At 46.2% G+C, this 12,542-nt stretch overlaps 1 protein-coding gene across 3 annotated transcripts in view; it reads left to right on the forward strand.

The window, feature by feature from the left end:
- The window catches only part of PRPSAP1 (phosphoribosyl pyrophosphate synthetase associated protein 1), a 53,690-nt gene that overhangs the window by 812 nt on the left and 40,336 nt on the right, over positions 1–12,542 (forward strand). The window contains exons 2-5 of one of the 3 annotated variants that reach the window (XM_075349578.1): positions 6,681–6,865; positions 10,106–10,158; positions 10,246–10,312; positions 10,821–10,993. In XM_075349578.1, coding sequence (XP_075205693.1) covers positions 6,702–6,865; positions 10,106–10,158; positions 10,246–10,312; positions 10,821–10,993 — 457 coding nt within the window. In that variant the 5' untranslated portion in view covers positions 6,681–6,701. The remainder of the gene's footprint in view (positions 1–6,680; positions 6,866–10,105; positions 10,159–10,245; positions 10,313–10,820; positions 10,994–12,542) is intronic. The other 2 variants (XM_075349579.1, XM_075349580.1) reach the window with 2 other exon arrangements.

The following is a 12,542-nucleotide window of genomic DNA, read 5'->3' on the forward strand; positions in this document are numbered from 1 at the left end:
GATCCGTATTTACTAAAGACGTCCCTGAACACCTCTAGTGTGCTGGGCATTGGTTAAAAAATGGATCCATTAACGAAGGATGACAGATGAGCAGCCACGATCATCCTTTCTCCTATAAACTTTAATGTTAAAAAATATATATATTTTTTTTGGGGGGGGGGGGGCTGGTTAAAAAAAGTTTTGCAGACTACTTATTTTGATCCAGCTGGATTGCAGTCAACAGGAGGACATTATATGGTCTTCAGTCAAATGAATGGATCCTATTTTATTTCCACATTTGTCATCCAAAAACGAAAATAACTAGTGGACGTGTGGCAACTAAACGTGGCATGAGTCTGTGTACCCTCTCCACAACATCTAAAACCACCCCGAGGAACAACATGTCCTGTTCACATTCTCGGGCTGTTGAGTTCTTTTTTTCTTGGAATTCTTGGGTTTTCGCTATGCCCACTGCCCAACAGGGATTACCCATAAGAAGATACTGGTAATTGTGGTATGACTGCCTGACTAATGCCATTAAGGTGACACTTACACAACGTGTCCCACTCTGTCATGGCATGTAGAGGAAGAACATAAGTTAGGCTACTTTCACATTGCGTGTTTCCCTACGTTCAGTTGGGGTATCCGTCCGAACCTCCCCTCCCCACGCAAAACGTGTTTCAGACGCATGCGCCGACGGAGCCATTGACTATAATGGAGCAGACTACGCTAGCGTGTGCTCTGTCTTGCACCATTTTTGGGCATATACGTATTCTGAAGACAGACACCCAAACGTAGTAGACTACGTTTTGGTGTCCGCCTGCAGAAAACGTATATGCCCGAAAATGGAGCAAGACAGAGCACACGCTAGCGTAGTCTGCTCCATTATAGTCAATAGCCCCGTCGGCGCATGCGTCTGAAACACGTTTTGCGTGGGGAGGGGAGGTTCGGACGGATGCCCCGACGGGACCACTGAACGTACGGAAAAACGCAATGTGAAAGTAGCCTTGGAATTGTAGAATCACATAATGTAGCATCACATCGCATTAATTCAGATGGTTTTGAGTTTGGAGTACTTTGGGTCCAAATTCTGGTGCAGTTCTTTTTAGACAGATTTATTAAACTTTTGACTTGCGTGGCACCCTTTCTTTTCTTTGGCTCAAATGTGGCTAATTTTTTAATTTGCATCACATATCTATCCATCTAATATAATATATATATATATATATATATATATATATATATATATAATATATATATGGCAGGGTTTTTTTACTATGAGGTTAGTAGCGTAATTGTGGAGCGTTCCACACAAGGCTTAGGCACGGGAGAGCCAGCAGTACTACACGTTTGTCAAAGCGACACTGCGATGAAGACCGATTAGGTCAAAACATCGTTCCCTGTCGCCTTCTTCTATTTTGTATGAAGCACATCTACAATTAAAGACTTGCTTTTTGAAATAAGAGTGTGCAGTGATTCTCTCCATACTGCTACTATTGGATGTAGTGTCAGAGTTTCTAATTACAACTCAGACAAAGCGAACAACCACTCCCTGTTTAACAGTGGCCAACTCTGTGAAAAAAATCTGGGTTGGAGCTGGATGGGTGTAATTTTCTATCTGAATATACAGTGGATACAGAGCAGTATATAAACACGCTGAGGTAATCTAACCCAGGATATTTACAGTCAACCTTGTTATCTTACCACTTTGTTCTCAGTGTGATAACATTCCACTCCTCTGGAGCACTCCTCTGCTCAATTTTCGTCACATAATGTATTGCAGATGGTCAGAATACTCCTCTCTGCAATATTTGGGTAGCGCTGATTAGAAAGCCCTTGACGAAGCCTGAAAAAGGTGAAACAGGTCAGCCATGGGAAGCAATTGACCACAGGTTTTTAATCGAGGTGGTGTTTTATTGATATAATTTTGTAAGTATAATATTAATAGAGGGCAGAGATTGTCCTATTGGGAGCTACGCTGTGCTGTCCTGCCACCTTGTAGTTCACTATGTTCTAATGAGCTTTTGCAGTGGCGCATGAAGATCTAGTGAGACACAAAGATCAGCACTATCTAAGCACATAGGAGGAACATTGAGCAGATAAGTGTGCTGGACAGAAGATGAGTGGACGGTTATCACACACGGAGCACGTACTGAGACGACAGCCTTAAATACCACCAAACGCTAATCAGTGACAGCCTAGTGTGAAGGAGACCCGACATGAGATTTCCAGGATAGAAAGTTCTCCCCTAGTAATAGGGATGAACTGGATCCTGACAATAGGGCTCTGTAGAGTTCAGGTGCTACGGCTCCATCTCTGCTCCATTCATTGATTACTAGAGATAGTCAAGTGCCGTAGTCAACCCTCTCGGCAGTCCCATAGTGAATGAATGTAGTAGAGTCATAAGCATCTGCTCTATTCAAGATAGGGCTTTGTGGAGGCACGTTTTGGGATGACTGCCATGGTCTTGCATCTGTTGAGCAGGTATTGGTATCAGACTCTGTACACAAGTGATGGTGTTAGATCTGGGCACCTTGGACATGTGCCCATGTGACTTGCGCAGAGGCAAAGGAATCGCTACTTTCCGTTGTACCACCAGATACCACAGAAGATCACCCTAGTAAATGTCTACGTAGCCAGGTGCTCACTAGTTCTAACCAAGGAAAAGACCCTCTGAAGACCCATTCTAATGGAGGACAACTTGTCTACCATGGTGTCCTGCAATCCATAGCTACTGCAGACCAGAGCAGTCAGTCTCCCTGCTATGTCAGGGCATGTCAGTTCCCGTCATGGCTATCATTCTCATTTCACCTGGCCACGCATGAATGGAGGCACTTCAGTGCGCTCTTACAGGAGAGGAACATGTTTGATGGCACCAAAATAGCAGTAAATAGCCGCAGCAATGCTGGAAGATTAGGTTTCTACATTGTGTCTTGTCCTCCTCAGATAGAGGCTCCTCATCTGCAGCACATCTCACTCTCATAGGTGATGTTCTTGTAGGCCTGCCCTGAGAGTACACACCTTGTATAGAAATACATACATCACATATGGATTGAGGAATGTCTCATTATCAACCAACAATACATAAAGCTGAGAGAATGGGCTGGGCAGAGAATAAAACTATGGAGAACCCCTCTAACACTGCGCAGGGTCACAACAGGAGATGGAGTGAGGATAGAACTATTCAATGGAAAATAATTTAAGGGGAAAAATTACCAAAGGTGTTGAGTAGACCTAACCTATACTAAGAATAGATGATCAGTATCTGATTAGTGGGGGCCAACACTGGGGCACCCCCTTGATCTGCAGATACCTGGTGCAGTGTCTGATGGAAGATCTTTGTATGGAATCAGTGCACCACAGCGCTTTATACAATGTAGTGGCCATTCTAAGGTACTGCAGCTCAGCTCCCATTCACTTCCATGAAACTGACTAGCACACATCCCTAAATAAATAATAAAAATAAATTAAAAAAAAATATATATATATATATTTTAGTCTGTATGCCAGCAATTAACATTTACAGCCAAGATCCCAACTCTTTGAAGAGAACACATTATTCAGAACCGCGCCACTCTACCGTGCCAGGTCGCACATGACGTTATGGCACATGAGCCCTGCAGCCGATTAGCCGCCATTACGCTCACCCTTCCTGACATATAGAAGGAGTCATAGCTGCTGCCACTCTTTAAAGGGAAGCAAACATCAGGATTTTCATGTATAAGGTGCAGCCAGTGCAGTACTGGCACTATCATGAACAGTGTGTACATACCATCAGGGGGCAGCTCGGGTGTTTAGTCAGTGAAATCCAACTTTATAAAGTTTGAAAATTCGTGCACTTTTTGATTGACGTGTGCACCTCTCTCCTAATGTCCGGGCGGGTTATGCACGTGTATCCCCGCCCCCCCCTTCCACCGCCTGTTCCTCCCTCTCACTGGCCGTATGTAAATTTCTCTCTTCAGAAACATGGCGCCGGAGTTGGCACCTGTGCACAGCGCTTATCTCCGGCGCCATGTTTCTGAAGCCTGCAGTAGCTAGTATTACCTGCAGCTACGATATCGTGCCGCCCCAGGACACCGTGACCGGGTCTCGCAGCACTGCCGTCACGGTGTCATGTGAGTCCATTGTGAACTTACCACACCTGACCCCCGATGTCGCTGGCAGGCTGCTGTCGGCTTTTTCCTGTGGCGTCCCGGTGTCCTAGGCGGCTGCTGTGCTGGCACGATGTCCTGGGGCGGCACGATATCGTAGCTGCAGGTAATACTAGCTACTGCGGGCTTCAGAAACATGGCGCCGGAGATAAGCGCTATGCGCAGGTGTAAACTCCGGCGCCATGTATCTGAAGAGAGAAATTTGAATACAACCAGAGAAAGGGAGGAAGAGGCGGAGGAAGAGGCGGCGGAAGAGGAGGGGGGGGGGGGATACACATGCATTACACGCCCGGACATTAGGAGAGAGGGAGGAACAGGAGGCGGGGGGGGGGGATACACATGCATAACCGCCCGGACATTAGGAGAGAGGGAGGAACAGGAGGCGGGGGGGGGGGGGGATACACATGCATAACCGCCCGGACATTAGGAGAGAGGGAGGAACAGGAGGCGGGGGGGGGGGGGACACATGCATAACCGCCCGGACATTAGGAGAGAGGGAGGAACAGGAGGCGGGGGGGGGGGATACACATGCATAACCGCCCGGACATTAGGAGAGAGGGAGGAACAGGAGGCGGGGGGGGGGATACACATGCATAACCGCCCGGACATTAGGAGAGAGGGAGGAACAGGAGGGGGGGGGGGGGGACACATGCATAACCGCCCGGACATTAGGAGAGAGGGAGGAACAGGAGGCGGGGGGGGGACACATGCATAACCGCCTGGACATTAGGAGAGAGGGAGGAACAGGAGGTGGGGGGGGGGATACACATGCATAACCGCCTGGACATTAGGAGAGAGGGAGGAACAGGAGGCGGGGGGGGGGGGGATACACATGCATAACCGCCCGGACATTAGGAGAGAGGGAGGAACAGGAGGCGGGGGGGGATACACATGCATAACCGCCCGGACATTAGGAGAGAGGGAGGAACAGGAGGCGGGGGGGGGATACACATGCATAACCGCCCGGACATTAGGAGAGAGGGAGGAACAGGAGGCGGGGGGGGGGATACACATGCATAACCGCCCGGACATTAGGAGAGAGGGAGGAACAGGAGGCGGGGGGGGGGGATACACATGCATAACCGCCCGGACATTAGGAGAGAGGGAGGAACAGGAGGCGGGGGGGGGGGGATACACATGCATAACCGCCCGGACATTAGGAGAGAGGGAGGAACAGGAGGCGGGGGGGGGGATACACATGCATAACCGCCCGGACATTAGGAGAGAGGGAGGAACAGGAGGCGGGGGGGGGATACACATGCATAACCGCCCGGACATTAGGAGAGAGGGAGGAACAGGAGGCGGGGGGGGGGATACACATGCATAACCGCCCGGACATTAGGAGAGTGGTGCACACGTCAATTGAAAAGTATTTGATTTTTCAAACTTTATAAAGTTGGATTTCGCTGCCTAAACACCCGAGCTGCCCACTAATGGTATGTACACAATGTGCCCAATAGTGCCAGTACTGCACTGGCTGCACCTTATACATGAAAATCCTGATGTTTGGTTCCCTTTAACTTCCACTAGATGTCCATTGCGTCCATAGGAAGTGAGGGAAGTGGTCTATTAGCGGCCACTGATTGGCTGCAGGGCTCACTTGACATAACGACACGCGAGCTCTGGGAGACCCAACATTGGAGAGGAGAGGCTGTTTTTATTATACCTGGGGAAATCTAGGAATTGAGAAAAAGATGGCTGAGAAATGGATAATCCCTTTAAGTCTTTTAGCATTGTAACAACCTAATAATCAGACAATCAACATCTGTTATTGGGGGAATTTCATGGTTCCTCTTCCCCAGTCATAGTTTGCTGATTTCGGCCCCTGCAGTAACAATGGCCGCTTGTGCTGAATGATTAGGTAGCTTCTGTGCTCGGTGAGTGTCTTGCATTGCTGCGGGGGTATCTTTGAGTCTACAGCTATGAGTAGCCAGGGGGCAGGAGGAGGTGAGCGGTGTAATTACAGAACTGAGAAGAGCGTTTCCTGGAGTGCCAGGGACAGCCAAGTGACATATCCATTACAGGCTGAGAAGTGCTGCGGGGGAACACTCCAGGAACGTGCACTACAGAGCGGTACAGTACAGCAGGCCAGCTCTGCATTCAGCGCACACCCTTCCTGGTAACATTCAGCTTCTTGTCACTTCTCAGTAGGACAGGACGCTACTATATGAGCACAAAGTAACAGGAGGCTTCTTCACAGTGCCTTCTTGATCCATATGATCCATTATGTATACACATTCACCATGCACGTCTCTGGGCCGCCCAGTAAGTATCATTGCTCCTACTAATATATATCCTGTCCAGCTAGATCATCACTTTACCCTATAAACACCTTTTTTCCATTAAGGAATTCAGATGCCTCTTAATGAATTATTGGACCAGCTGCAAGCTCTGCATGTAAAGTCCAGTGCCTGGCAAGAATAGGCTATTATAGCCCATGCTTATAGCGCCAGCACGTGCCTTATGTCTGTACCATGTAGGACTGTTCTGTGCCTTTTGCTTGTACATGTTTTGTTGCTAGTCTTTTCGTTGATGAGGGAGCCGTATCAGTGTATTTCAGGTGTCATCGTCATGCCAAGACGGATGCTAATGCCTCACAAGTCTGTTTTCTCTTGCTCCCGACCCCCAAAGTGGCTGAATGGTCCCTGTACTATGAACTCAGCCAGAAGCGGTTACCGGGTGTTCTCTGCCAACTCCACTCCTGCCTGCGTGGAACTGGCTAAGAGGATCACAGAGTAAGTATGGGTTCACTGTTCTTATCTGTCACCAACTTTTTCCTACCTAATCGTAGAAGCGTACAATGTAGAGGCAGAGACCCTGATTCCAGAATTGTAACTTACTGGGCTGCTTCCTGCAGTTTTGATAATTAATGTTTTATCAGTGAGAGCTTATCATTAAAGGGAACCTGTCACCAGATTTGGGGCCATTAAGCTGCGGCCACTACCAGTGGGCTCTTATATAAAGCATATACTTATCTACTTATATACATTATATACTTACCTAAATGGTCACTGCAGTGGAGTTGGGTCATATGGGTGTCTCCTTTCTCCGGCGCCTCTTCTTTCGGCCATCTTCGTCCTCCTTCTGAAGCCTGTGTGCATGATGCGTCCTACGTCATACACACTCGCCGGTCATGCGCAGGCGCACTACAATACTTTGATCTGCCCTGCTCAGGACCTGAATGCCGGCGAATGTGGATGACATAGGACACGTCCTGCACTGCGGCTAGAGAAGAAGGAGGACAAAGATGGCCAAAAGAGGTGGCGCCGGAACCGGAGGACGAGGATGCCCATATGACCCAATCCACCGCAGTAACCGTTAAGTGAGTATTATAAAGTGATTTTTATGTTCTACACCGCGATCTGGGCTCTTATACAGCACTCTAACATGCTGTATATATAAGAGCCCACTGGTGGTGGCCGCAGGTTATAGGCCCCAAAACTGGTGACAGGTTCCCTTTAAAGGACTAATAAACCTGCTGCCATGTAGTCCTACATATTAATGAGCTCTGTATAACCCCACCACTGATTGGCAGCTTTCTGCCTATGTACAGTGTACACACACCTGTCACTCAGTGATGTGGGTGGGATTATACAGAGCTCCATATTCACAGAACTAGTGGTCAAATTAGTGATTTTATTAAAACCGCCACACGCAGCCTAGTAAGTGACACATCGCTGGACTCAGGGTCTCTGTCTATACATTATGATGCTATCAGATGCGAAAACCCGGGACAGATTCCCTGTAACAGTAATGAGTGCCATGTAGCATGCTCTTAATGGCACCAATGGGTGTGTTATTATGCCTTATTATGTTCCTTGTACCTGCAAAGTGTATTGTAATTACTAGTTAGTGCTTCCTTTCTCTCCAGTATTGGCCACATTAGGAATCACTATTCCCCTTCTTTTGTCTGTAGTTTCTGTGTGACATCCTATTTTCTATTCAGCTCATTCTTTCCCATGTGTCGGGGAACGGTGGGTGGCAACTAATCTCTCAATCCACTTTTCCAGGCTCCTGATGGGGTGTTCTCACTGTAGGATTTTAATGCAGTTTGTGAAGCCAATGGCACAAGTGGATTATAATTTAGGGAAATGATATGGAAACAATTTTCCTCCTCTTTTGAATCCACATTTAGATTTTGCAGCAAAAACTGTATTTAAGCGTGTGAAGGCGGCAATGCATCATCAGCTGTAACATGAAAGGCACCTTGGGTGAAATGAATAACATTGATGATTCCATAACAATGGGGTGGAATAGTATTCTCTTTGAAGTCGATGTGTTAGAAGCATAAAAATATGGCAGATGTTAGGATCAGAGCTGCCCTAACAAGGGCCAAATTCTAATTGCTAGAAGACTGGGGACAGAGTGTCTCAAAAATGGCAGGTCTTGTGGGGTGTTCCTGGTATGTAGTAGTTAGTGGTCCATTGAAGACAACTATCGTGTTTTTCCAAAAAATAAGCTGTCTTATAATTTATTTTTTTTTTGCTTCCCCCCCCCAAAAAAAGCACTAGGGCTTATTTTTGGAGTAGGTCTTATTCTTCAGGAAACACGTTTGGTTATAAGTTTAGCCCTCCAAAAAGCAGCCCCCCCCACCCCATCCTTCCCAGGAGACTCATACTTACTAGGGCCCGGACGTCTGCGTGGCCCCCAGGTCCTTCTGTGATCTCTGGTGGGCGCTCCCAGCAGGTATATTCCACAGTAGTCCTCTCCTGCTTCTGGCCGACACACTAACATACATCAGATCGCACGCACCCACGCACACACACACACACACACACACACACACACACACACACACACAGTCACCGATCAAATCGCACACACACACTCACTAGTCACTCACCACATCCGGCGCTACAGAATGCCTCCGGCCGCAGGGAAAGATGAGAGGAAGTTGCGCATCGCCGGTCCTATAAGCATTCCATCCACAGCAGCCGGTTCTTGCGTTCCACTGCACTGCGTCTGAGAATTCTGCTGGCCAGAAGAAATCGGTATCACTGGATGTGGCGTGTGTGTGTGATCTGATGCTTGTGTGTGTGCGATCTGATGGGTGACTGTGTGTATGATCTGATGCTTGTGTGTGCGCGCGCGATCTGATGCTTGTGTGTGCGCGATCTGATGCTTGTGTGTGCGTGATCTGATGTGTTTTTGTTTGTGCAATCACTGCAGTGCCTCCCACCCGGCATCTGGTGAGTGTGATTGCGGAGTGTCCGGTCTTTTTAATGAAGTGTCCTGCAGTATTCTTTAAGTTTATTTTAGCTGCCCAGACACTTCATTATTGAACCATGACTAGGGCTTATTTTCTGGGTAGGTCTTATATGTAAGCCTTGCTCTGAAAATCCAATTATATCATCAATTTTTTTGGGGGAGGTCCTATTTTTGGAAAAACACGGTAGTATCAAGATCTCAGGTGACCCAAGTTCATTGATGAAGATTGAAGTGAAGAAAGACTACCGTAGTCGGAGCCCCCTTGCTGATCCCTGTCTACTACTGGAATAATTTACCATGGGCAGCAGAACATCAGAGCAGTTCTAAGGAGCAATGTAAGACTATGTCCTGGTCTCATATTCTTTTATATAATATGGATGGCCGGGTGCACTTTTATTTGTTACCTGGGAAAGAAATGCCATTAGGCATGCCTTATGGGAAGAAGAAGAGTCAACAAAGGCTGAGTGATGATTTAGGCCATGTTCTGCTGTGGGAAACTTGGGTTCCTTTCTGGGTATGTACAAATAGCACTCTTTACTAGACACCTATTCACATTGGGATTCAAGTACAGACAATAGGTGTGGTATAGAGGTCACATTTGGTGGTTTTAATGTTATGGTTGATGGGTTTATGTCCCCCAATCTCTTATTTGTCCTAGAAGAGCTGTAATGGTGGCTGAAAATGGTTTTTATTTTTTGTTTTTTAATATTCTGTAACAATAATCCAAGGTAGTAAGTAATATATAAACCCATTCCTTTATCTTTTAGGCGGCTGGGGGTAGAACTTGGAAAAGCCGTTGTCTACCAGGAGACTAATGGAGGTGAGATGTCCGGATTCGCACCTTCTGCATCGCAGTGGTTCAGTTTATTAATATTCTTTTCAATTAACGGTGTCATTGTCTCTTTAGAAACCAGAGTGGAAATTCAGGAATCAGTCCGTGGACAGGATATATTTATCATACAGACGATCCCGAGGTGAATAAACCCCTGGGAGGGGGCGCAGCTGGCATAATTCTAGAAGATGACAGCAATAAATGATCATTCTGCCGTATAGGCCAACATATTGTCTAATGGGCTCCTCTGAATCGGCCTAATCTGCCACTCTCGTTCTATCAGTAGCCCATCAGCTGATCACTGCTATTCCAGGAAGCCATATAATTTGGGTATAAGAAGGGATACACCACACACAGGAGACACTCCGCATCAACCTCATTCCTTTGGCATCTGCAGCTGTCAGTGAATAGGGATTAAAGCTAGCATTATTATCTCTGGCCCAGAGAAGGCTTCATGTAATTCAGGCTTGAAGGTCACAGAATTAGAGTGGCAGGTGTGCCGCCTTCAGACTTTTCACAGTCACGGACCGTCAGGCTGGTTAATTTGGAGCTTTCAAGTAGAGGAAAATCTATTGTATCTGATTTATTGGCCTGTAAGTAGCCAATGGACATATTCTAATAGCTTGTTGTATTGACAACTACCTTCACAGGGATGTGAACACCGCTGTGATGGAGCTATTGATCATGACATATGCTCTAAAGACATCCTGTGCCAAGAACATCATTGGGGTGATCCCATATTTTCCGTACAGTAAGCAGAGTAAAATGCGCAAGAGAGGGTCTATCGTATGCAAGCTGCTGGCTTCCATGCTGTCCAATGCAGGTAGGTGGATGTTGCTCTATACCCATTACTATTGAATTGCCAACACCATGGTTATGTTCATCCAAGTCTCAGAGACTGGTGGAGATTCCCAAATGCAGCCCTTGGCTATCTATGGGGAGTTTCATAGATGATGTATGGAGAAGAAGTGCACATACTCAACTGCCCCTCCAATCAAACTGGGCCCTTCAAAGCCACTTTCTCAGCAAGTTATCACCTACGCTATTGATTAGGAACAATTTTAAAAACCTTCTAAACCCTTCCAGTCTGTTGTCAAGAGCTGCCCACTCCACACATGGTAGTTGCCAGCTGTGTTATACAGCCAACATCTGCCATACAGCCAGTAGCGACCAGAAATGGCTCAGATTGCTGCTGTTAACCATTTGCCACCGTCAGTTTAGGACAGTGGCATTTAAGGCGCATGATCCGGGAAAAGAAAAGCCGTCACACAACACCTTTGATGGAAGAGCTTTAATGTTGAGGAAAATGGTAACACGTTACAAATTTATTTTGGGTTGGTTTTTTTTCCCCAAATTTCAGGGGGGGGGGGTTGCCGCTTTTTTTTTTTTCATTACTTACATGAGAAATTAGTGTGGAATTGCCATGATCTTGTTGCCCTAAATACGTAGATTCTAAGGGATGGTTAGCATTGAGAACATAAAAAGGGCCTACAAAAGTGTACGAGAGAAATAATATTGTAGAGAAAATCAAATAAACAGTATAAAATGAATAAAGCAGATAAAAAATCACTAAATGATTGTAGAGTTACATACCAACAAATAATAATAATTCATTAACGTTAGTAATTTTCCAAAAGTCATGACTAGCAGAGCAATATTCACATACGCCAGCCTCTGTCACCAGTCAGTATCTCCTTCAACTATGTCCTCCAATTCCCCACCTCACACTCCCAGGTTCCACCTCATGGTATGGTCCTCCTAGAATGTTTCTCCTCCAGGAATCTCCTTGGTTCAAGGATGTCATTTCCCTGGCATATCTCCACCAGTGACCCCTCCCTGAATGTCTGTCTTCTTCCAAGGACTCCTCTCTGAATAATCTTTTTCTCCAGGAAATCCTTCCTGAACTTTCCTCCTTTATGCCACACTTTGGTCTTTTACATCACTTTTTTTGGACTCCAGCTATTCACTCCTCTCCCAACCTGGAAATGCTATGATCACAGACCTGAATTGGTGAACCTGTGTTTTTCTCTAAAATGCATATAAAGGATCATTCTGATCCATGGATCGGGGAGCACGTATCAGCCTTTTTTAGGGTCAATACTTGATTTTTAATAGTTAATGTCATAGGTGGATGCTCACAAGTGTGATCAATTACGGCCAAATTAACTATAGCACCACCTACCTTAGAAGTTTTCCTTCTTATATCCCAGTAAAATAGCAATGTGTATCATGGCAATGATAAAGGTGTAGCCGAAACGTGTCTTGCCGTGCGCTCTACAGCAGTAATTTTTCATCTCTGCCTGTATTTGTATTATGCTGCTATTGAAAAGATTTTTAATCTATATTTGAAATAAAGAAAAAGATTTTTTATT

Source organism: Anomaloglossus baeobatrachus, chromosome 5, assembly GCF_048569485.1.
Source record: "Anomaloglossus baeobatrachus isolate aAnoBae1 chromosome 5, aAnoBae1.hap1, whole genome shotgun sequence".
NCBI lineage: Eukaryota > Metazoa > Chordata > Amphibia > Anura > Aromobatidae > Anomaloglossus > Anomaloglossus baeobatrachus.